The 26,707-nt window shown below is 41.3% G+C and overlaps 1 protein-coding gene across 2 annotated transcripts in view; it reads right to left on the bottom strand.

The window, feature by feature from the left end:
* Positions 1-210: 210 nt before the first annotated feature.
* Positions 211-26,707, bottom strand: part of C1GALT1 (core 1 synthase, glycoprotein-N-acetylgalactosamine 3-beta-galactosyltransferase 1) — a 27,243-nt gene continuing 746 nt past the window's right edge. The window contains exons 1-6 of one of the 2 annotated variants that reach the window (XM_009642037.2): positions 25,791-25,866; positions 21,522-21,761; positions 19,204-19,871; positions 16,278-16,735; positions 2,140-2,261; positions 211-1,368 (exon numbers count right to left, since the gene is read on the bottom strand). In XM_009642037.2, the coding sequence (XP_009640332.1) occupies positions 16,526-16,735; positions 19,204-19,871; positions 21,522-21,744 (1,101 nt within the window). In that variant the 5' untranslated portion in view covers positions 21,745-21,761; positions 25,791-25,866 and the 3' untranslated portion in view covers positions 211-1,368; positions 2,140-2,261; positions 16,278-16,525. Of the gene's footprint in view, positions 1,369-2,139; positions 2,262-11,929; positions 16,736-19,203; positions 19,872-21,521; positions 21,762-25,790; positions 25,867-26,707 lie in introns of those variants that run through there. The other variant, XM_035896994.1, reaches the window with a different exon arrangement.

Here is a 26,707-nt window from a genome sequence, read left to right as displayed (position 1 = left end):
TTTGCAGCAGATAGGGTGCAAACCTAATTCTATGGAAAGATGTGCTTGAAGTACTGTTTAAAAGTTTTAATTTTTTTTTTCCCCAAAAATCTGGTCCTATTAGTGAGTTTCAAATTAGAAAAGAAAAAAACTGACAGCTGCCCCCCCAAAACATCCTGCTTTTATTATACTCAGTGCAAATACGATGAGCACTGAAAAAACCCCTGAGGGCACAATTCATGTCTGTGTGGCATGGCACTGTAAAACTCCAGGAGATCACCTCATACTGTGTGTCCTGTCATACCCTGAAAATGAAGGGACTCAGTGGTGTAGAAAAAAAGTCAAGCTGTTGAAATCAAGAGGTAGTTTCCTTTCACAGAAAAAAAAAATAATCTGAAAGTAAAATCTGACACAACTTTTAATGTCTGTTGGGGGTTTTGGATCAGAAAAAGAAATTGCTTCAAACTAGACAGCAGATGATAGAGGGGGTTTTTTTAATCTATTCTGTGAGTTTTTTTATCTTTCTGTGAATCCCCAGACTGCAAACTCTGAATGTTTGCTCTGATATTTAGTAAACCATGAAAAAGCCCCTGAGTCCCTGCTGAAAGGGCAGCTCCTCCCTAAATCTGTATCAGCACTGACTGGCAGCATTGGCTCCGGTGTCTCCTCACCCAGCTCTGCATCCTCAAGGGTGTCATGGGTCAAACAAACCAGGAGAGGGCACCTCTTGCCGAACGTCTACTGCCTCACGCTCGAGTTGTGTAAAATCATAAGACATCATTGCCACCTGAAAGCGTTACAGTTTCCCCTGGCAAACAAACCAACCCTTTATTTACATCACAGGTGAATTTTAAAAGCAAGAATAGTTTAATCATTAAATCCTGAAATCTTCTGCTAGACCAGACCAAATGCTATAAACCATAAAAGCTAGAAATGGTTGGGAATAACAGAGGCTTTTCTTCTCTATAGAACTGATCATTATAAGGTGAATTCTTTTTCTGACATCCTTGCTTCTAACAATTCAGAAAAAGACTCAGAAAATGAACAAGAAAATAGTACCCCATCTGCTCATCGTAGAACAGCAGCAGCTTTTCACTTTGAGAAACTCTACTGGTCTCTTGCTAACAATTATCAAATTGAATTCATCTTTTGCCTTAACCCAGTTCAGTCACTGTCTGTCTCTAGGGCCCATTCAGACTTGAGTAACGCTGCCTGTTCAGTGACTGTCCTGCTGTCTGCACTCCTCCAGTTCTTCCACCTCCTCAAATTTCCTCTCTGTAACCCTAAATTGACTGAAGATCTGCAACATTGCCTGCACTGCAGTTTTGAAGATCCTCAGAAAACTGATTACCACATTTCCTCATTTGGAAGCTGCTGTCAAAGACATTCCTTGGGGGGGAAAAAAAAGAAAAAAACAAAAAGACTTTACTCGTAACATGGCTGAGACCAGCATTCGCTTTTTTGAAAAGAAAAAATTTATGAACAGTGTAGATTTATCGCAGCATTTCTGCACTTTTCTGGCTTAGCTGCTTTCTTAGCTCTTTCGGTGCCATCTGTGCATACAGCACACCTTTCTCAAAGCTTGCAGAGCCATCCAGCTCACAGCACATAGTTTAAAGCAAGTTTTCACAGGTAACGATGAATTTTTAAAGAAGATCTTTTATCAGAAAACAAATCAAATAACTAACTCCTCTTCCTCCACTCCCTCAGTGAAAGGGCCAATGTCTTCATGGGCTGGTGTGTGGGCTGGGACGCCCCGGCTCTACCTGCGAGCAGAGCGACCTTTCTACGGTCTCCTGACACATGACAGGGTAGGTTTAGACTAGATAGAAGGAAGAAATTCTTTACAATGAGGGTGGTGAAACACTGGAAGGGGTTGCCCAGAGAGGTAGTGGAGGCCCCATCCCTGGAAACATTCAAGGCCAGGTGGACGGGGCTCTGAGCAACCTGATCTAGTTAGCGGTGTCCCTGCTCACTGCAGGGGGGTTGGACTAGATGACCTCTAGGGGTCCCTTCCAGCCCAAAACATTCTATGAGTCTATGAGGAGGAGTAGGTAGGTCCAGCACTGAGCTCTTTGACATGCCCGTTATCTACTGTTGTTCCTCCTGCAGCTTCTTACCAATCGTCCTTTATGATCATTTCAGTCTCCTCAGACTTACTTTTTACCCTCCCAGTTGCAGAGCTCTTCCAGCTGCTGCTGAAGTGGAGTCTGCAGCAGATCAAGGTTTTGCAATCACACAGGCAGACATAAGCAGGCATCTCAGCTGTCATACTGGGGTAGCTACACAAAGAAATGCAAATTACATTTAATGACCAGATTTTCACTTAAGACAGCCTTAAATAGAAGTGTCTTTACTTCCAGGAGTATTATGTCTTTTAGGAGGGACAGAATCAGATCTAAGCTTAAGGGATAAACGAAACCCAGATTTTTAGCCAAATTCTACTTAAGCTTGGCTTTTTTTTCTAACCAGGAATATGTAGAAATTCAGCCAAATGGGTAAGACTCTAAATCGTGATCCGTAAAGACTTTGTATTATGGTTTTCTAACAGCACATAAGACCTACTTTAGAGCAATTTCTAAGATGAAAGCAGGAACCCATGGGCTCTCCTCCTTGTCTCACAGTCTCTGCTCTCAGCAGCTGTAACCTCCCTATGTGGGGACAGGGAGGGAAAAAGGAGATTTTTGCATTTTATTGGCATGGCAAAAGGGATCTCGCCAACATCGGCACGGTTGACCCTGGGACACAAAGAAAACCATTTCTTATTGTAAAAGTAATGGTAGGTAAGAGTTTTGACAAGAATAAATCTGGCAACCACAAGGCTCAACGTATGAGTAAACCCCCCCAAAAGAGTTTTGGATTAGCTTTAAAATTGTTGCAAACTCAGCTAATCCCAGGTGCTGCGGGAAGCATTTCGGGCTGGTGCTCCTCTCTCACCAGCTTAAAGCTTTCAGGACACTTAAAAAAACCCTGCCAGCGCAGTAAATAAGTGAGCAACAATTCAAAAAAGCCTCCAGGCCCAGGATGTGCCTGGGTACGTCCCCTTTAGCAGCAGAGCTGGGGAAGAGGGGCTGCAGGGGAGAGACGGTCAGCACATGGAAAGCTTGGATTCAGCGAAGGATTTCGGGGGTTTTGTGGCCTGGTTGCTGCCTGCTGGCCCAGGGGTGCCCTATGCTGCCCAGGGGTGCCCCATGCTGCCCAGGGGTGCCCCAGCCTCGCTGAGCACATGGGCATGGGTGGGGAGAGCAGGGCAGGGGAGGGAGCCTGGGGACAGTTTGCAGTGATTTTTCTGTGGCAAGCAAATAGCTGGTAATTCTTCTGAATTACCATCATGACATAATTGGCAATTTCAGCTGCTTCGTATTTCATTTGGGGCAACGCCTTAGTGCATCATGTTTTCTCAAAGGGTAGCGTCAATCGGTTGTAACTACATTGCAATTTAATAGGTAAAATATATTTCTGCTGGCCAGAAAGGCTGCATTTTCCAATTAATTCAAAGCATAATGAGATTCACATACAAAATCCAGGTTTGAAAATAAATATTTTCATTGCAACGATCCTCAGAGAACTACGACCGGGACTCCATCAGGCTGCACGCTGCATAACCGTACAGATCGTGAGTTACTAGAGGCACAGGCTGGCAAAATACACAAGTCAGTGTAGTAAGCAGAAAGCGAACTGACAAGGGCGGTGCTGGAGGCAGAACTGCGCTCTGGCTGGAGGGGACATCGTGCTGGTAAATAGAAATCTTCAATTTATGTTCAGGATGAACTGTATGATAGAGACAGCCAAAAGTCACAGTACTCGCTGGATATCCTAGAGCATACAGGTGAACTTGTGTGAGTGAAAACCGTTCTCTGAGAATTTAGTAGTCATATGTCAGGCTTTTTTTGAGATTTTTTGACACGCTCAGCGATGCGTTGGGTTTGTTTGCAATTCATAAGCTGGTTGAAACTTTCCTTTTTAAGAGGAGAAAATCACCCAATAAAAGTTCCCTTAAATAAAGTTAAAGTCCACATCAGTGGACTTAAAATTATAGGTTAACATGGAGTAAGGATGTTGTACTGGTCCTCAAGTCAAATCATCTTAAATAATGCAGCTGCAGTCCAGGGCCCAACCAACCACAGCTTCGTCCTACAGTGCCACCAGGAGGAAAACAACAAAGTGCCTCTATAAAACAAGCAGCAAGACATCAACAGGTTTTCACAAATCACACTGCAGTAACAACTTCCAAAACTCAGCTCAGCAGCAGTAGCTGATTGAGGACCTTTCAAATCACCTCTTAATTCATCTCACAAAGTTACATTTTCTACTGGCCATGGTAGCTACCTCATATTCCTCAGTCTCTGACAAATGTGTAAGCTGTCCTATGGTTAATGTTTAAACTGGACGTTGTGGAAACCAGATGTTGAGCCAACCAGATACTGAGCATTGCGGGGACAAGTCTTACAAGGTGTTTACACTGAAGTAATGTTATAAAAAGAGCCCTTACGCCCACCCGACTAGCGTGAAAGCCAAAGAGCGATATACCCCACAGTCATGTCCAGGGTCCCCTCGCAGCACCCCACTTCGTCTGTGACCATGGCAATGCTGCTGAAGCCAGCCAGCGTACCTCCAACAATAAAGGCCAAGCCTAGGAGCGCTTTCTGGAAGTGCCCGGGGAAGTCAGGGCTCAGTGTAATAGCAGCGGCAGTAAATGAGAGTCCCTGGCCCCGAGCTGTATCTCCAGTACCATGCTGGGTGGAGAACGTGTCGGGCTGGAAATGAAGCTGTTGCGTGGAAGCGGCCTTTACTGCCTGCCAAATTACTCATGCCGGTCACTTGAGGTTAAGGGCTCCAGGGCTCGTGAGCTGGTGTGCAGGGAGGTACAGGAGGACTGAGACAGGGGTAAAGATTTGGTCTCTGCTTTTGGATGGTGCCCAATGCGTCCAGCATGACCCCTCCTGGAGATACAAGCTGGGATACGAGCTGGGCTACCATCCTACCCCTCCAGGGAGCTCAAGCTAGCGATGCCCCAGCACACCCGTTCTCTGTAAAGCTTTCTCATGTAATAGCCCTGAGAACAAGACTTCATTCTGAGAATATAATTTCACCAAATTTCTTTTTTTTTTTTTAATTTGTATACTTTGCACAGGGAAATATTTTTACTTTTATGTATCTTACACGGTTTTCTGTAGCATCCTGTTCTGTAATGGGAGCCCCTTCCAGCTTTCGAAAGAGCAGCGTCTATCAGGCAAAGAGCAGCAACAGGAGAGGGAAGCGTTAACATCGGATCTAGAAGTCATTTGTGGTATAAAACTCATTCCAACCATCGCATCAGGATCTTTCCAACTCTCAGGCAGATGCCGACCTTTCACAGCCACGACATGCCGATAGCACACCTTGCTCTCCATCTCCACCTGCTCTCAGGCACTCACTCCGCTTGCCAGCTGGCTACCGCAGGGTGCCAAGCATTGGGACATGTCCTCCCATGGGTCTTGGCGTAAAGTTTTTGGATACTGGCTGTGTAAGTAATTCTTAAGCTTTCTTTAACCAGCTCGCCTCCTCCCCTAACATGGAACAGATGTATTTGTGAAACAGCAGTGACATGCTAAGTATCAGCACAATGCTGAACTGAACATCAAGGGAAAGTGTTTCCCACCTTCTTACATTTGTTTCCTGTTCTTTATGTATTTTCTTTTTAAGAATCGCAACAAGTAATTCTTAAGTACTGGGCTTAAGTAAGGCACAGGTGCTGCAGGCAGCACAGCCCCCCCGCCCTTTATTACTTCCATGGGGGAAAAAACGTTTTGGATCCTGTTCTCACATTGCCCATAATAATTTTTTATGGTGTTTTTAATAGCAGCTTCCTGCTGGCTATCAGAGATTAGAAGCTTCTGTAACAGAGAAGGGAACTGTGCCAACACCAGAGTTACCTGTCTAGCTCCGCATACCAAGGCAACGTGATCTCCGAGTTCAGCAAGCAACAGCCACCACTGTTGTACCGGAACGGAGGGAGAAGGGAACCTTTGCCATGGTAAAACCCGCTGTGCATTAACCAGGATTCCGCGCTGGAGGGGGGCAAACTCAGCCTGTAGTTACTCACTTCCACGATGCAGCAGAACAGTCCCTTCCCCACGTGATGGAGATAGTACATATTAGCATTGAGGCGAAACAGAATAACTACCCGTCTGTAGAATGGGACATAAAAGAGATGTTTTGCGTGGTGCTGTTCAGAATGATAAGCAGAACTTCCACAATACTGCCATTCCTCTGGAAGGAAAAGGAGAAAGTGAAAACCCATGAAGGAGTGAGCACAAGTCTTACGAGGAGCAGCTGAGGGAACTGGGGCTGTTTAGCCTGGAGAAGAGGAGGCTGAGGGGAGACCTGATCGCCCTCTACAACTGCCTGACAGGAGGCTGTAGTGAGGTGGGTGTTGGGTCTCTTCTCCCAAGTAATAAGTGATAGGACGAGGGAAAACGGCCTCAAGTTGTGCCAGGGCAGGTTTAGGTTGGACATTAGGAAAAATTTCTTCCCCGAAAGGTTTATCAAGCATTGGAATGGGCTGCCCAGGGAAGTGGTGGTGTCCCCATCCCTGGAGGTATTTAAAAGATGGGTAGACGAGGTGCTTAGGGAGATGGTTTAGTGGTGGGATGGCAGTGTTAGGTTAACAGTTGGACTTGATGATCTTAAAGGTCTTTTCCAACCTAAGCGATTCTATGATTCTATGATGAGATGGGCACGGCAGAGCCCTGCCGGCGTTCAGGCAGGGGCTCTCTAGGCTGCGGAAGGGAGCTGACTGCAACACAGCAGCAGGGACCAACAGGACCCAGAGGAGCTGAAGGGAAAACATGCAGGTGCCAAAATATCTGCCTGCAGAGCTGACAAAACATTTTAGGATTGTAGGATAACTCAGGTAGGAAAAGACCACAGAAGTCATCTAGTCCATCCAGGATTCCTGCTCAAAGGAGAGTCAACTACAAGGTCAGATTGGGTTACTCAGGCCTCTACACTCCTGCATACAGGCAAATATCTTCTGAAAGCGAGCCTCATTCTCCAACCTGACCATCTTGAACAGCCCAAAGCTCCTGAGGGCAGTCAGATGGAAAGGCTTGGGTGGGTATTAACTAAAGAAGGTGCTGCCCAGCAGCTGGAAGTACAAAGCATTGCAGCTGTACACAGAAAACCCATCATGAAGGTCTTCCCTTGAAGAGATGCTTCGGATGAAACAGGTGTTGGAGGTCAGCAATTCAGGCAGCAGCATAAAAGTGTGGAATCAAACAGGTTTGTCCTCTCTCCAGTCACGTTAGAATGTCTCTGCTACTACTGACTGATATGTTAGTGTGGGACACCCACGTTCCTCATACTACCATTTTCTTTCCTTATCCTTATCTTAGAGACGTTACCTCTACAGTGCACAATTATATGTTTAGAAGTCAAAATACTAGGTGGGCCAGCTGAATGCATGCAATTAACCTTTGCTTAATTGCAAAAGCCATAGGACCAGCTAACATTTTTGGTTCATTTATATGCTGCGATTGTTTTCTCACTCTTGGGCCCAGACATCTAGCCCACAAATATATTTAGCTAATAGGACACAGCAAATATGTCCTTTTTCCAACCATGCTTTCATTTTTTTTTTCATGCTGTTAAACATTTATAACAGTTCCTCATTTTAGTGATGTCAGGAGTAAAATTTTCAGATGATACACCTAAGAGTAACTTGTGCTCCCTACACTTCTTTGAGGCTCATGAGGACGGAGCATTCCGGGCAGCAGCTTGCCACCAGTACATAGGGATCTTTTTAAAAGCATTGCTGAAAATATACATGAACTCCACAACTGAGACTCCCCGAAAAAACATTCAGCAATACCGAAACTCTTCGCTGCTGGACTGATCAGGATGGCAAAGACCAGATCAAGCCAGAAAGCCACCGCGCATCTGTAAGGGATTGGGTTTCAGTTGGTATTGCCAAAAGCGCCTCGAACAAGAAGTGCTGGCCAAAGTGTGGACTGGCATAACTGTATTTACAGGGGGATTTTTCTGCAATTACAATGGGATTATATAAAATAATAAAGGGTCTGTGAATCCAACCCCTTCTCCTGGAGAAAGTATTAGGTGTTGTACAGTGACTAATAAGACCCAAATGCTACTTTTGTAGTGATGGCTTTAAAGCAAGAAGATACAGCTGATGCACAAGACTTCTCCTGTTGGGATTGGTGGGAATTTGTGAACGTTCAGATCTACGTGTTAGGTTAATGGTTGGACTTGATGATGTTAAAGGTCTTTTCCAGCCTAAATGATTCTAGGATGAGCTGGGCATGACTGTCTTATCTACTGATAAGACAACTTCTGCATGTAGACACGATGAAGCTTACCTAAAATGAAAACATGGCCAATGTATTTTGAGAAATATCTTCTTGAATGAGCCTGTACAAGATGCATGAAATGCAGCTTTTCCAAGCTGACAAGGATAAACCCGAGCAGGCTGACAGGGAAATGCTTTAAAAGCAGGATGCTGCTGATTAGACTGACAAATGATGTTTTAATCTTGGTAAACAGGCACCACCTACTCTCTGCTAAAAACCAGGGTAACATTGACAAATAGGAACAAAGGCTTCATTGTTAACTCTGAAGCACTGCCAGCTCCTGAATGGGAGTTTGCTTTCCTAAACAGTGTTTGATAATTGGTTTTAGACATGATTACCCTACCTGTCCTTGAAACACTAACTGTATTTTAGATCAGATTTCAACAGAATCCGCAGCAGAATATGTGGAACCTGCTGTTTTCAATGGTAAATGTTCAGACTGCTGGTGCTGGTGAAGCGCTCTTCTGTGCCGGCAAAATTTCAGACCCTCAGGTGTGATTTTCATGTGATTTGTGCTTAATCCATGCAGGGTGCTCACCTGGGCTATAAATCTAGGAAGGATATGGACTCCAGTTTACAGCCACCTCCGCCTCTTGTGACAGAATAGCCAGAGAACAGACATTTAACAATTTTGTCATACTCACAAATTTAGTAGAATGAGGAGTTTGGAGACAAAATTAATTAAAAGAATTAATTACAGAGACATCTATTTGGTTTGACTTCTACCAAGTATTCAGGATTTGGCCCTAAGTGAATGTTTTGTCTTAAATGTTCCGCTCTCCATCTCCAGGGGCAGGAGGACAACACTTAACAGCACAACATTCGGGTGATTCCTAGTTAAGAATTCATATGGGACAGTGAAAGGAAAAAAAAAAAAAAAAATCATAGTCCAAGGTTTTGAAGGTGCAGGGTATGATGCACGTTAATTTCTAAGTCTTTTTGATTGGTCCTTAGAGGAGGAAGAGTCAAGACCTTGACTACCTGAGACCATGCAGGATCCAGAGCCTCTGGGGAACACTTTGAAGGCTCAGGGTGGAACTGGGAAGCAGCAGCAGTGGGTGGGGGCTGATCCGTTTCTTCAAGTGACTGAAGTTACTGACAGAACTCCTCTTCTTGCAGTGGATTAGGATTTTATCCCAGGAAGGGAAAGAAATCAGAAGGTGGCAAGGAGTTGCTGGAAGCCAGGTTAGAAATCCAAAGGAACAAACCAACCTTCTTGACTTCAAGATGCCAAAGTGATGGGTTCACACGTGCCGTAGTTTGGTTCTGTACAGCTGAAGAACTGTGCTGCGAGCTCAGGAAGGTTTGGAGTTTAAATGAAAGGAAATAAGCAAGCTGCTCACATCAACTTTTTATTTAACAAACGTTCCTGTGAAACTCCCGTCTCTATTCCAACCTAAATTTGAAATTTTGTCACCACTCGGCTTTGCAAAAGACCGTCCACCTCTTCGTGCAAAAGTAAAAAGGAAGATCATGACTGTAGCAACATTTAGCGGACAGTTGGAAAATGCAGGTTCCTTTTAGAAGAATGTTGCTACGAAGCATGCCCTCTTCTCTAAGGAAAACATTTTTCCTATTTCTAGCACAACTGGCTGCTGGAGCTTGGAGCCAGTCCACCTGCCCAGCCTACCAGGCTGGGAAGTATTTTACGCATCAGATGATAAAGCATGGTTCCAACTCTTGCTTTGGCAGCGACTCATTTAGGCTGGTTTTAAAATATGTTGTAAATTAGTCACTATACTGAAGGCAGCAAAGCATTTCACACGCTGACCCACCCACTTGGGAGGGTGAAATACCTCCAGCTGGTATCACAGACTCATCAAAAATCTGTTTAAAAGACAAATCACACGTCCAAAGAAGGTAAGACCTTGAATGTGCACAAGAATTGACAGTTTCTTATCCTGAGAGCTGTCCCCCACACCAGAGAAGCCCCAAGTAGAACTGGGAGCCTGGGGTGTGAAGTCTTGGTCAGTACCACTGCAGGCTCCGGCACTCCAGGCTTCAACCTGCCCGAAATAAAGGAAAGCTTACAGAAAGGCATGCCTGTGGGAGGCTGGAAAGAAGGGACTGTACCCCGCAGCTTGCAGTTTGGCCACAGAAGAGGAGCGTTAGGCACCATGGACAAGGGGCTGAGGGAGTCTGGAAAGAAGAGTTAAAACGAAAACGCGTGGGTCACTGCTCAGAACCACATCAGATCCGAATTCCAGTGCTAACAAAAGCATACTCAGAAGTAGTCTCCCTGCCACGTTTTCCTGACTAACCAGCGCCAAGGGCATCTCTACAGTTTATTTTTATTGGCATTTCAAGCAGTCTTGCAGGAATATATATTAGAAAGCTGAAAAAACTGAGAGCTCAGGCTGCGTTTCTGAAGTAAACAACCACTTTTCCAAATACTTTGCCAAATACCACTCTAACACCTAGAAGTGCAATCCCATGATCTGGCTGTTCTACTGTCTATGTCAAAGTACGTTACATGTGGCACAATGAACGTTCAGGGCAGGGCGCTGATTTTCTCACTTATTCCTCATAACAGTTGCCAGAATACGTCCCTCACTACTGCGTTCCTAGAACCCACAGAAGGGCCTCGTAAAGGTGAAACCTTGTCAGAAAGCAGGAAGGGCTGCTGACCGTTCTGCAGCAAGAGCCAGCACCAGCAATACACAGGCTTATCTTCCCCCGTTGCTTAGAACAACCTCAGCAGTCCCAGGGCGTAAAATATTTACTTAAATTTCTTTTCAGTTCACACTAGCACAGAGAGAACCCGAGGAAAATTCCTTCAAGCCAGTGAAGCCTTCTGTAAGCGAGCAGGTTACGAGAGCTTACCTTCATCGAGTGGCATTTCACTCAGGTCTATGACATCTGGTAATCGAACACTCAGACAGGGCCTGTTAACATATTAAAAAGCAAGCAAAGCAAACACACGCTTACAAACCAGTTCTTCTCCAGAGTAGCAGCTGTAGTTGCTGTTCTGCTCCAGCACTCCCATCACCCTGCAATTTGCTGGATCTAGTTTGATCCTGGCAATGGGAAGTTACAGTAGGATCACATACAAGAATGAACTGCACCTGAAACTTCAAAGAGGAGCATTTCTCATCCGTTCCATTGGCTGTTGTTCCTTAGCTAAAACATTCTAGCTTTTGAGCACAGTTAAATTAGCCGTCACACACTTCCTGCACTCTGCAGACAGGCCTGAACCCCAGTCAAAAGCAATTAAATAGTTAATTAGTCCAGGTTCATAGAACTAGCAGGGTCTATTACAGTGCTTAAGGTGATGAAACACAGCTGTACCACAATTGCACCCACCCTGTCCAACCACCATTTCGCACCTGAAGACACTTCTCATCTGCATACGTGGAATATTCTTTTACTGCTGAGTATTGTTCTGCCTGAATAGCAGAAAGCTAGGTTAGAAAGCACAACATTTAAATCTTAACTGTTTTTTTGTTGGTTTTTTTTTTCCCCAGAAGTAAGAGATTCACTGAAAGAATAAATCCTTTAAAAAAAAAAAAAAGGTGGTTAATTTTGAACAGCTTTGCTTTACCTTTGGGGTATCAGCTATAGCCAGTTCACTCAGGACTCTGTGACAAGGTAGAGACACTGAAAAAATCAGGACAGTGCAGAAACAACAGGCTGCTTCTGTGAATCTAGTACTAGTACTTATGATTAATTTTACACTTAAAAAAAAATGCCGTCTTTGTTTTCAGGGCAGCTTGCTGTTTGTTAATAGCATAAACACAGTAACAGAAAACACAGCAAGTGTGAGAAGCTTTTTGACTTTCCTGTACCCACCCAAGAAAAAAAAGCAAGAGTGTTTTTGTTAGCTATGCTACACTACTAGCATACGGGAGGGGTAAATGAAGACAAACATGCGCTGCATATGAGATAACTTATTTTATTTATTCAATTCTCAACTTAATTTTGATGCTAAAAATTGGTCAAAGGCACTTCAAAGAAGGTATTTAAGAAACAAAGCCTTACGGTGATCATTCCAGACAAGTCACCAACTGATACCTGCCACTAGGGACACAACTACCAATAACTGCAATGTGAAACATTCACAGGTTTGAAGTGGAGCATACTGTCCAGCAGCGATATTCAATTCTTTTAGAGCACTAATAACATTTGTGGAGTATTTTAAATACAATAGGGTAAAAAAAAGCAAATTACAGTTTTGGAGTTCCACAGAAGTTTTTCTTGACAGAAAAAGGACAAAATTGCCTTTCCAAGTGGTCCTGGTTTGAGGGATCTATTTTCATCTGTGCGTGCACTATCAACATCAGTAGCAGGTACATCAGAGAAATAATCCGCACTCTTCTGTCGTACAACCACAAGATACCCTGCTCAGACAGCAAACTGTTTATAAGAGGTCTATCAGCTACTCACTAAAATTTATACTTCTGGAAGTAACAGAACAAATGGCCACATGTGAAGAAAAAGTGATTTTTTAATATCTACCCCCACCCAAGCAAAACAAAGAAAGCGTCCGTCAAGGTGAAAGTTACTGGGAAAGGAGCTTCCGCAAAATGAGAGACGGTGCTAACATCACCAGCGTTTGACCTCTTCAGTAACACCAATATAGACTGCAAAAATTAACTGGGAATGAAGGAAGATTAAAATTGGTCTTTTTCTGCTAACAAAGCTTAATACTATCCTCTGGTTAAGAACAGTGGCCAGAAGGTAACTTCTTGGTGTCCTCATTCCTTCTGAACGAAGAAACACTTTGCACAAGGCTAACACATTACTCTGTGACACTAAGTGACATTCCCACATCCGAGTAATTTCAAGAAAACTAGTTCAAAATCTTCAGATGAGTCATTTAAATCACTACTGTGCCAATGGAAGCTTTTAGGTTTTATAAATAAAGAAGCCTCTTTTAGAAACAAACCCAAACCAAACCACAGAGCAAGAATCAGTGCAGCCTAAGAGGGCCTATGTTGCTGTGCTTTGGAAAGGTCTTTCCACCCGAAATATCACAGCCTCCTTGCGCTGCAGAAGTACTCAAACTCAATACTTTCTCAAAGCACAAAGACCTGAGAGTGAAATAACAAAGTACTAATAGTAGTGTAATATTGTACATGAAAATTACACTAACTGTTCACATTCCAGCCTTGTCTGCTGAAGCTTTTGAAGGGAGTGAGCTACAAACCAACTATTTCAGAGGTACCAGCTCATTGGTACGTCAAGACAGTTCAAAAGAGAACAACAGTCTGTTATAATCACAGAATGTAAAAACCGATACTTCTCTAGCTTGTCTGGAAGGAAAAAAAAAAATCTTTGCAGTGCTGTTAGAAAGGCAAAATAAATAGATTCAGAGGCCTAAGAACAAGGACACTTTAAAACAAAGCAAGAATGGAAGTTTGAAGAAAAGGCTACTCCTGTTTCTCCAGACAGGCCACCTATTTATCACAAGGTAGGATGTTCTTAGCCTTATTCCCTCAAGAAAAGGAACTTGTTCCTCTATTTCTCTCTTCCCTCTGAGGTCCTGCATGTTTTGTGGAAAGGGACATTCCTGCCCCGCTCCGCTAAACACAGAAGCCACAGCTGGACGGCAGACAATAATGGGAACTGCTTCTGAGAAAAGGAGCCATGAGCTCCTCCACCATCATGAGCTCAGTGGTGGCTGCTTTGACTTGCTCAGTGGAGCTCAGACATCTCACTACCTGCTTCCTCTTGTCCACCTGAGGCTTGTGCATGATGAAACTGAAAACCCAGAGACAGGATAGCCAGGATAGCAAGGAAGATGAAGAGGAAATGATGCTACTTCACAGGGTAGCACAGGGCAAACATAGGACGCAAATCTGCAGAAAATATGCAAGATCAGTTCTGCCTGTTGTGGAAGAAAATCTTTAAATCCCGATGGATGAACTGAGGAAGAAAGCAGCAATAAAGGAACAGTACAGAAGTTCAGTAAACCGTCTACATGGACTGAATTTACAAAGAGATTAAGTTGGGATCTTGATTTCATTTTATAATTTCCTTAAGTATTCCAGAAAATTTTAACTGCATGTTTGAACAATGCACTGCAGTCGCCAATACCATATGGATTTCACAGTATTATTGGCATGTGTTGCACATGGGATAAACGTTTAGCTCACAGAAGGAAGCACCTCTCGGCACGGTACCATCCATTCTCCTCTGGACGTGCATCCCTCTGACTAGAGCAAACTGGAGACTTTTTCCTTTTTTAAACAAATACAGTTTCAATTTTCTACTTAAGTCAATTAACATAAAATAAAGCTCGTGTCCGTTTCAGTACTTCCAGAGGTGGTCTTGCTCATAAAAGACCAACAGATTTAACCCTGCAGGAACTATTTGTTTAACTAATACCTGATATGTGAACCCAGCCTATATTCAGGCAGAGAAGATGAATGTAATATTTCAACTCCATGAGACATTTCAGTAATTGCCATCATGCTGCAGAGCAACGGTCAGAAAGGAAGTCACAACTCTACTGCTGGACAACAGATAGAACACCAATCTGTGTAAGAACTACCTTTGGAAAAAAAATTCCAGGACTTCACGATAACATCCTCTTCCAGGAACATCCTGAAGGACAGCAGTAGTAAATAAGGCTGTCTGCTACCAGTATGTGCCCTTTCCAAAACAATGACTGGAGGTAATTAGGTTATGTCCAAATTCATCAATATGATGAAGGTGAAAAGCGATAAAAAGATGAAGGAACTTTTGTTCAAGCGTAGAATAAAGACACACTACATGTCAAGCTTATCCCCATCCCCCATACTGCTATTCACTCAATTTGAAAAAGAGAAAACCAGAAAGTTTTATATTAACTATATAAAACATAGGCCTGGCCTCTGAAAAATTTTCAGCAGTTAAAACACCTATTTTGTCCCACACCAAGTGTTTTCAGTTAAGAGGCAGAGATACTCATAAAGTGGTGGAGAAAGTTAATGCACTTTGAAAAATTCCGGCATTCAGACTGGCTTACCTGAATAACTATATACTTCAGCTTCAAAAAGAGTGAAATAAGGATCTTTTAACACGTTGTTCTGAAAAAGGTAACAAGAAGCAGACACAGAAGAAATTTTAAAAGTGGAGGAAAAAAAAGTTCAGAAAAGTGAAATTAAGTACTTTAGCCAAATAAACTAGATGCGTACGGAAGCAGTCAAATTGGCTTTGCTGCAGTTTTAAAATAAGACTTGTTTGTATCTGTGAGATACACAGATACTCTCCACAATCTCAAAGTATCATGGTATGAAAATTAAATGGAAACAAACTAGTTATAATACTGGCTGAAACCAAGTTGTTACAATGCCACTGTAACGTTGCTAAGATGCTATTCTTTCTGGTTTATATGGAAGGTGTGATGGAAGAGAACTTCTATTTCAAGAAGCATCTACCTTATCTTATGCTGAGAAATTCTGAGATGAATTTTTATATCCATTCAACTAATAAGATAAGTTAATATAAAAAAAAAAAAAAAAAAAGCCACAGGCAAATACATAAGCAGCTCGCATCACCTCACCAATTTAAACAATAGCAACTATTTCTGGGTTTCTCACTAAACCAGCAGCGATCCATCTTCTCCATATTGTTTCCTACAAGAGACTTAAAAAAATTTAAAATAACTCATAGCAGCGAATTCCATTTCTGAGACAATTCAGATTAATCTTTTGGGTGGATTTCTGCCTACTCTAACAACAAGCCTGTCGTTAAGGCAAAGCAGACTTGAAATTCTATTTTCATGCCTCTCCCTTCCTTACAAGGCAAGATCCGCGCAGTAACTTCACGATACTGAGAATACCAGAGAAAGCCATTGTTTGCACAGTATTTGATTGCACAGCATCCAATTTCTCATGTTAGAACTGACCTAACAGAACATCTGGAAGAAAATGGAGGAGAACAGAAAAAGGAACAGAAATACTGTATGATTATCTTTGAACCTGTCCACTATGGTTTTTATACAAATTCTTCCAGATATTAGCATACCAGCACAACCTCCTGTTTCACAGCTTTAGGACCTCAAATCTTCATGAGCAGGGCTGCAAGGTCACGCTATCCCAAACAGTCAGAGCCATCACTGGGCTGTTGTACACAGACAGTGACAGGAAGTACTTCCAACGTGATTTTTTAAATAAGAATCGTCATGAGTAATTTTAGTCCACAAGCTTCATGCAGGAGTTTGAGAAGACTCTTAATCATTGTACTGGCTTCTTTTCATTTTCTTCAAAGTCCAATTAATTCTCAGAAATTTTTTCCTTTAGCTTTTGATTATCCTCCAGTCCTTCATTTTTGCTCTGCTCTTCTGAATTCTTTGCTGAATCAGGATTGTACCGATACAAATACCCATACGGACGGAGATGATATATCAAATATTCCAAATGATACATAGTCACAGAATCAACGTAGTGGAATGAAACTGCTAGATCGGAGCAGCATCCAGGGCCCTAAAACACAAAACAAGTCAAAATAATCAGCAAGAATTGCAAAGCATGCCCTGGATTAAAGACCCAGGAAGCATTCAAACACACACTTGACTTCATCGTAAGAAATTCACTACCCTCAGTTACTCATATACTTTAAAAATTAATGTTAGGCAAGCAGAATTTTCAGACCTATCTGCCAAAGCATCGTTCCAAAATAAAGCTGTACAAAGTCTTTTGCTTCTGTAATCAAGCCAGGGAAAAAACTAGCTGCCCTGATTAATGTCAGAGGTTTTTTGCTTTTCCATTCTTCTTTTTTTATGTTGCTGTTTGAACAAAACCAAGCAGCAGCGAGCAGGTCTAAATGCATTGCATTCATATATGAAACAATACGTGCTTGTTATTCATGACAGCATCCACCCAGAGTATACAGACCCAATGTGTGTATGTGCACGCACACCTGTGTGTGTGTGTGTTCACACATTATACACTTTGGCAAAATCATCAGGATCTAGCTTCCTACATACAGAAAGTTGTAACAAATAATTTTGGAACTTTTTTTTTAAAGTTTATTAATTTCATGGACATTATTAAGCATTTTTAAGAGCTAAAAGATCATTGTTGACACATTTGTTACAATTTGTTTCTCCTAGCTCAAATTTAGCTCTCAGACTGCTTTTCTGGAAGATAGTTGGGGGGAGAGGGTTCATCAGATTTCATTGCGGAGCTGCTAATATTCCATCTCTAATTGGAACTAAGATTCAACATTTAAAGATGTTGAAGAGGACAACTGTTACATAACTGTTATTCTTTCGATACTTACTAAGTTTGACCAATATAGCTTTGTTTTGATACCAGACAAAGTAGCCTTTATCCAAACACAAATACGATAGGACAGGATCGAATACGCAATTTCCATTATGGATCCACACCACCACTGTGTCAGTTCGGGATGTAACTGTCCACAGCTCAGCCACCCATGAACTGCAACCACCACTAAAGCTGCTGCATCCTGACACACTAAATACAGTACCGGAGCTGTTTCAACCTACAGAAATGCTCTAGTTGCAAAATGCAAGTATAAAAATAGATGCTTTACAACGAAAAGAGTCTACTGAAGAACTAGACTTTTTTTTTCCCCCCCAGCTTTACTGTGTAAGAAATCCCACATCCTATCCTTGATTTTTGGCTGCTTATGCTGATCTCAAAGCTTGCTGAAAAATAATACCTTTAAAAGTCAGACCATAAGCCTAAAAAAGCAGCCACATCACAGATTATATGATCATCAGAGTTTACAATGCAGAATATCTTCAGATTGCTTTAATTTCAAGTAGTGCCCTGCTCCCTCCCCCTTTTTTTTTTTCTTCCTTTTTTTTCTTCCTTTTTTTTTTAAACTGGAGATTTCAGATGTGGAACACAAAGGACAATCTGAAGTTTTTGAAGTAATAATGTTTTAGCTTGTAAATGCTTTTTTTGTTGCTACAACAAACAAATTTTTTAAAAATTAGCTTTGCCAGCTCTCGTGCTTGCCTCCACTTCCACAGAAGGTAGACAAGAGTCCAACACAACTACATAAGGAAATCTAATCATATTTCCTTTTTTGAGTCATGCTTTTATTTCACTTCTAGGCAACATTCTTCTATAATCTTTTCCACCGAATTCAGTTACATGTACATTTTAACAACCTTCGATAAAAAAGGGAGGGCAGGGCAGCTACCAGCGTTCATGCCAGGTAACACATTGCACACAGTTATCAGTGGTAAGAGAAGTACACAGCAGCACATCTCCACCAGAGGGGAGGACGACTAGCAGGCAGCATGCTCACGCTCACCATTACCCACCAACCCCTCCAGTAACTTGGGAATCTCATAGTCAATGTTAACCAACTGCAAGCACGAGCAAGTCTCAAAATCACTTCTATTTCTACAGGTCTTATGCAAAGTTTGCTGTTGGGTAGAAGATAAAGGTGTATCAGTGCCACCTTCTCTGTCAGTAGGCTTTAACGTAACTAAGCCATACTGTTGGACCTGGCTCTGTACAGCCAGCACACACAGCTTGGAATGAACCATGTTGGTCTCACTTCTCACTGCACACTGGGAGCTGGGCGGCTGGAGAAGCTAGGGACACTGTGTGCAAGAGATGAGGGAACAAAACAGAACTGCAACTTTGCAAGGAAGGTAGTAGTAGTGGCACCAGACATACGTGTCAAAAAAGTTTCATCATTTTTTTGCTGTAAACAGAACATAGAAAAACTGCAATAATAATTTAAGATTCACTAGCTCTTTCGGAACGCTAAGTTCTTAGCATCAACTTCCAGTTGATGACTAGTGTATTTAACACATTCACACACAGGTGTATCATGGGATATCACAACAAAATCTTTTCTAAAATATATTGAGCTGCTATTAAACTGCTAATTCACATGTCATACACATTCACACACATCATAAGATATAGTTCATAAAATGGGTACCAAGTTCCTAAGGGCTTACCTCTACAGCAGGATAATAATTATAATTCCAGTACCAGAATGTTTTTGGTAGGTATCCTCTGATTAAGTGATGTTCTGGTACGAAGGGATGAAAGGTTTCTCTACCACTTGAATCCCTAGAATCTCCTGCTTCCACATTAATGATCTCCATGCATTTTCCTAGTGCTAGGTCTTCAACTGAAGAACTGTGAGAGCATTTGTTCGTTTTAAATGCAGCAACAAATCTCTTCAGAGCTTCTTTGCTCAGAACATATCCTGCTCCTCCACTCATGTAGCCCTGTTTCACATAAGGCTTAAACCTTCTTCCAAAGTATATCGGTTGTTCAGGACTGTATTTTGAAAGAAGCCATCTCAAATTGTCCAGTATAACATATGTATCATCATCTGCTTTCATAAACCAATCAGCATCATCAAAATAATGGTCATATACATATTGAAAAGCTTTAATAGTCTTCCAGTACAGTTGGTCCCTGCCTTCTTTGGTTTCTAGGCCCACAGCTGGGAAGTCTTTATTTTCCTCAGAGCTCATAAAAAGTATTTTATTACAACGTTGGGCCCAAGTGGCCTTAACATGCTTGGCTTTCTTTTCTAGATTTTGAGGTCCAGTCATGACCCAACACAGTATTTTCACCTTCTGATACAGTCCCTCTGCAATATTTTTATTCTCATCTAAAAAAAAAAGAGGAAAGTTCCAAAACAGTATTAGACTTCATTGCAAAACAAATGTAAGAGCAACCTCCCCCCAGACATCCTGTTTCTAGATCAGAAGAGACATACAGAGATAGAAGAGGCATCTGCTTCCAAATTTACCAGTTAATGAAATTAATGTTAGATTTAGGAAGAAAACAAACAAGACTTCCTAAAATCAAGAAACTAAAATTCTTAAAGCTACTTCAACTTCACAGGATAAAGGCAAGCATAAGAGCCATATCAAAACAGTATCTGCTCAGGGAAGTGTGGCTTTAAAAAACCTTGATTTGTACATAAAAACTGTTCAGAGGACTAATGAACATTAAAAAGCTCAGTATTTTTGCCATTCACAGTGAACACAACGATTACAACACAGAAAGGTCAAAAAGCTAATAAGGTCTGTTATATATATTCATGTTAACTAACAAAACCTAGTAAGTATTTCTAAAACAGCAACATATTTTTGAAGGAAAAAGCAGATGGTAAGCCAGAAAGAATTTATCACCAAATCAAGTTAAATCTTATTTGTAAAAAAAATCAGATTAAATAAGTTAGGATACTATGAAACTAGTATTATTGTTGTGCTAGAATAATTTGCAAACAATCCAAAAGAATAAATAGATACAGTTTTTCGAGGTGTGTAATATAATGTTTTCAAGCTGCCAAAGTATTCATTTCCCTCAAAGAAACATTTTCACTTGATGCATACAGCATGATTTTAACTCGTGAAAGAACATTCCATGGAGAGCGAGATCCGCCTAACTGGTCCTGACAATTAGATGTGAAACACTCATAAACTTGTCTTACAAAGTTTTCAGTTTAAATACATTTAAATAGCAAATTACTTACTAACATCTTCAGCAAATGCATTTTAGTGCATTTTTTCTCATCCAAACTGTCCCAGCTCAGACGCTATCTGTAGTTAGGATTTAGAATGAACTTATTTTTAAATGAGATGTGCCAAATTTAAAAGTATGCCTGAAATATTCTACCTTCTTTGAAAAAAAAAAAAAACAAACCAAAAAACTTTTCCCCCCCCCCAAAAAAAAGAAAAAAACCCCAAACCCAGAGTGCAACAGAATTTCTGGTTTTGACCACCAACATTAATCTGTGTCTGGACTGCTGCATGATCATCTTGGCAAACAACACCCACAGTGATCCCCTCTGCCCCCATTCCAAGTTTTCCTAATTGTGTCAAAAAGTGAATGTCTTTTTTTTTCAGCTTTATCTGGGAGGCTAGATAAAAAAAATCAGAAGTGGTCTGAAATTAGCTTCTTAAAACTAAAAAGCAGTTCAGCCACACCCACAATGCTAGCAAAGATACCTGCTTAGCAAAACCACCACTTGATGTCAATACTTCATTTGAAAAGTTCCTGCTACAAACAAGTCAGGATACAGAAGCTGGACAAACAGTTGGGCTCCAAGAAAAAAAACTACTACTGTAATAAAAATGCAAGCAAAGAAAACCACCATTCAGGAGACCTCAGGAGAAAGTTGTTTAGATGTAACCTGAACACAGGGAAAGCGAAAGAAAAGGATTCACACAAATTCTTGGCAGTGATAAAAGCAACATTTTGCAATGCATGAAAAGGGGGCATATTGTATAATTATTCAGGCGGAACAAAATACCTTTATGCTGTCCAGAGTCTGCATTGAAATTCATTTGTCCTTGAAGCTGATTGTTATCAGTATCTGCTGAGTGTTGACCATGTGGATCATTGTGAAGGATATGAGGCTGGACCTTAACCTGTTCTTCTAGTATAATGCTAAATAGAAGATAGCATACGAAAAATCCTATTGCTGATCCAAAAGTGAAGGTTAGAAGGTTCATCAAAGACTTAGAAGAGGCCATCTCCTGAGGGTAATACACTGTCAAAGACAAGTGAAAAATACATTAAGCTTAAAGCTGCTTAACACAAAAATCAAATCTAAAACTATAGGAAGAAATCAAGGACTAGATCTCTGGAAGCAAAGATCTCAGTTCTAGCTCAGATTCAGCTCCGCTGGACTTGCATGGAAGTTTAAGTACAAGAGCAATGCAAATATGCATATAAAATTGTACAACCATTGATAAATTTAGTGCAAAAAGCCTACCATATATTCTTCAGCTTAAAATTATAAAGGACAGTAATAAATCATGATAGTGACTGTACACACAAAAACCATTCATTATATTTATACAATATTTATACAAGAATGTATAAAGTGCAGTATCTAAATTATAAAATTGTAATACATGTTCACTTCTTTATTCTCTTTGTCCCAAGAAATCAATGCTTTAAAATGTAATACCTAAGTCTTTTACAAAGCTAAAAGATGATGATCAAAGGCAATGTACAGGTCAAGATACAATATGGTCATGAGATGTACTTAAACTCCAAGAGTAAGTATATTACAGGAATTCTTTAACAGATGTCAAAGCAGATTTTGAAGAGTCATAAAAGCAAATCTACTCTCAAAGTAGGGCAGCTTTCCTTCTACTTTTAGGAAGTACTGAGGATAGACATTCGGAAGAAAAAGTAAGACAACATGTGAGTTTTCATACAGAAACACCCATTTTTAAAAGGCATTTGGAGGAAGATAAGAAAACCCATCAGCCTTAAGGCCTCTTCTATACATCAAAAACCTTGTATTCCAGTAATAAAAAAACCTTCACTTCAGCCACACCCTTGCTCTTCAAAAACTAAAGGACTTGGGTGACCACTTGTATAAAATTACACAAAATCAGCATCTACCACCTGCATAAAGGGAGCTTTATACATCTGACACAAGAGTGAATTTTTATATATAAAACACTTGCAAACCAACTTCAGGCTGTTGAGGCCTCAGGCCCTTTCATCTTTGCAAAGGGTTGAGATATTTTCTAATAATTCATGACTAAACTACAAAAACATTGACTGTTAAATACATACTGGATTCAAGCCAGTGCCTTACAAACGAGTTGATGATGTTCTCTCCATTAGCCTCATTCTTAATGTCAACGGGCAGAACCCAATTTAGTTAGTTAGGGAGCCAAAAAAAGAAAATTATGGAATGTACAGAGCATCGATGGAAAACATCGATCAGAAAAGAGCTGCAGCCACCAAAACAACTCATTTAGCTTGTGCAGAGTCTATTGGAAAAACACCGACCCCAAGCAAGCTGCATGAATCACTGTTCAGCAACACACACTCCAAATACCAGCTTTCTGTCTGTCTGAGTGCTCTCCTGAAGGGAAAGCAGAGAGGACAGAAAACAAGAGTGCGTACTGTTACGTTGGGACTTCCAGAAATCATCATTTACTGCACACATGCAGTTCTAGATCACTTGAGAGCGAAGAAGCTCTAACATGTGATACGCTTTTCTTTTCACACTGCTAGAAAAAGGAAAGAAAACTGGAAACACAACTTGAAGCACAAAATAAAAATCAAGAAACTTCAAGGCTGTATAAAATTCACCTAATTATAACTGTGGTTGATAAGGAGCTGTAGTTCTTTAATATGAAAAAGCACATTATACAATTTTCTAACCATACATTGTCCTCCCTCAGTTCAGTACTACATCTTGGTGGACACTAACAATTGCTTTTAGACATCACAAATATAAAACTGACTGTATTATCATTTGCGATCCAGGCCTTGAAAAAATGACTAAGTTGAAGACTATATGCACAAGCAGCCTATGACACTGAAAAGTATCCACTGTATTAATTTTTTTAAATTGTTTTTACTTTCCCCATCTATCACCACAAAGTCCCCTCAAAGTTTGCAATACATAAAGGGAGGGGACCAGAATAAAACAATGTCTTCCTTCAGCATATTAAAAGGCAAAAAAATAAAAATCTATGCATGCACACAGCATAGCTGCAGCACTTTCAAGAAAAAGTCTCCATTGTTCCACTTTTCAATATTAGGTGTCTCTTTGCCATACAATTTTAGTTATCTGCTCTAACAGCTGTTAAAATTACTCTTGCTTGGAGAAAAAAAGAAAGAAAATCACTTGAAAATAGCTGCTGCTTATTAAACTATGGAATTATGTAAAATTAGATTCTTTAGGAAAAAAAACACTTTAAGTGTATTGGAAATGTTAAAAGAGAAAAAAGTGCATTCATCACATTTGGAAATCAGAAGTTGATTTGGCAGTATTCCACAAGCAAAGAAGATTTATGGGAGCAGGTAGGGACAGATGCTGAAGCTGTACTTCATATTTCATGTGAAATGCCTCTAGTTAGAGTTTTCCATCTAAAGTAATCTGCTCATCATTCTATCAATTTTATATCAACAGTCTGGAGCACTATATATGTGTGTGTATCCATATGTTTGTGAACTCCTAACAGTAAACAGGACAGAAATCTTCACTTTTTTTATATTATCTTAATATTTTACATAAGTAGAGTCTTTTAACCTGTCACCAAAAATAACTGAATGCTATAGCATTAGAATAGAACCAGAAAATGTCTACAAGGAAGGTCAGTTCTTATAACGATAAGCATCCCCACTCAGACTCTTTGTCGACATTGTTTTCTATACAGGCATTTATTCAGGGGCAAGGCATGCAAAATATTCGAGTGTTCCAGGCCAGGTTGGATGAACACTGGCTTTAAGCAACCTGATCCAGTGAAAGATGCCCCTGCCCATGGCAGGGAGTTGGACTAGATGATCTTTAAAGGTCCCTTCCAACCCAAACCATTCTGTGATGCTAAGATTCTATGACATACAGAGAGGGAAAAGGTAAGTGCAAAACCTACCAGGTCACTAAAAGTTCCCCATTTTTATTCCTGTTTTTATTTCTCTTGAGTTAAAAAACAGACACTATTTTAAAAAAACACCTACAACAAAAGCCTAGGTTTAAATTTAATTTACACTCCACTGCTCTTTACATGGCAGCTTAAACAAATATATGTATTTAGATATTCATGTAGGTAGCCTTATTCATATCAATCAGACCAAACAATATTTTAAAATTCTATCACAACTTAACAGTCATTGCAGATTTGCCTCCACGTTTAAGTTTTGTGAGTCCATTATTTCTGCATCTTCAAACTTACAGAAAAGGTAATTTTTCTGTGTTAGGGGATGCTGAACCTGGCAGCCCAATGGAGACAAGGCTGCTGCAACTCTGTCCCCAGGTCCAGCCAGTGACAAGGCTGAGGATGTATTCCCATACTTGCATATGCAAACATGCATATACCTATGGCTGAACATACAGATCAACCCAGCTAAAACCAGTGTTCATGCAAACGCAAACATGGTGTGGCCTTACGCTTCTCCTCTCCCCAGCTGACCAGGACAAAAGTCCGTTAGTGGGGAATACACACATGCATAACCGGCCCCAGACACTCCATCTATCCAGGAACCAACCCGGAATCCCCACAGCCTCCCCAGAGCCCCACTGCAGTGGCTGGTACAGACCTCCTCACCCAGATACACACTCCCCCGCAGCTCCCCACAGGCATACCATGATCCCCCAGTAAATAGCCTTGGACATTCAGTCCACTCAATAACTAGCCCTTGGATCCTTTTGTCTCCAGTTGCCTCATTCAGACACACACATGCCCACGAGCCTCCAAAACAACCCCCAGATCTCACAGTCCCTCCCTCCTGGACTTTCGTATCACCAAACTGAAGACCCTCTGATCTTACTAGTACCTGTCGCACACTTACAGCTGCCTCAAAACCTGGCTCCCAAGCCTCTTACCCTACTCACTGGCTAGCCCTGCACGATATTCACCAGCACCCACACACAGGCATACTTGCCAAGACAAGATGCATGCACTCTAGTCTCTCCAGTTACTAGTACTCCTGACACACAAGCTTCCGTGACTTACGATCTCCACCCTGGCTGCTGTCATTTTGACCCTCACTCACTCCAGTCTCTCCAGTTGCTGGCACACCACACGCAGAGGTCCCTATAACTTACGGTACTGCTCCAGCTGCTGGCACGTAGGCCTCAGTATGCACACATGAGTATAGCAGAGAGTCCTCTCCTCCAGGAAATCAGAAATGGAGCTTAAGGAGCTTAATGAGAAAAGAGGACAGGCTGTGGTAATCTGGCACAGGACATGGCCAAATATACTGACCAGCCACTTGTTTACAACTGACCGGGCCCATTATCCCCTTATGCTTCTATTTTCCCACACTTGTTCCTCCTCAAACCACCTTGTTTCCTCCTGTTAGTCCCTCCCCTAAGCATCCCATAATAAGTTTTGTACAGTCATAAGATGCTTTTCTCCTGCAACCCATACTATGTCCCATATTCTGTAAGCAGTTACCCCCCTCAACCTTGTAAGCTGTTCCAGAGAGCCTTTATGTTGACGTATAAACATTCTATGATTCTATGATTCTATGATTCTATGATCTTGATGCACGTCACACCTGGGCAATGGGGCTGATGGCTCTCCAGTGACAGAATCAGGGGCTGCTCCCTCTAACAAGATTAATGGGGTGTGTGTTGTGTCCCCCCCACGCCCACTGTGCCTCTGTGCACTTCTGGTGATGAGCCTTTCAACACACTGGCATAAAATACCATTCTCACTCTGCTAGCTGTACCAACAAGGATTAAGGTCACCTTCCTAAGATGAAACAAACTTAGGGAATCCCCATGTAATAGGAATATATGATACTGGAGCTTGCCCTATCCCCACCCCTCAAAAAAAACCCAAAACCCCAACCACCTTTAAAATTAATACTTTTAAGCAAACTCAGACCACGTGACTTTTTGAACTTGTTTCAAGAGGAAACGCATTCAACAAAAAAAAAAACCAAATCTGGGATTTTGAAATTTACAGAATGCAGGATGTAATTCCAGGTATTTTTGTAGATGTTTCAATCCACTAT

Source organism: Egretta garzetta, unplaced genomic scaffold (genome assembly GCF_000687185.1).
Source record: "Egretta garzetta isolate BGI_Z169 unplaced genomic scaffold, ASM68718v1 scaffold30, whole genome shotgun sequence".
NCBI lineage: Eukaryota > Metazoa > Chordata > Aves > Pelecaniformes > Ardeidae > Egretta > Egretta garzetta.
This window is presented reverse-complemented; position numbering and strand designations above follow the sequence as displayed.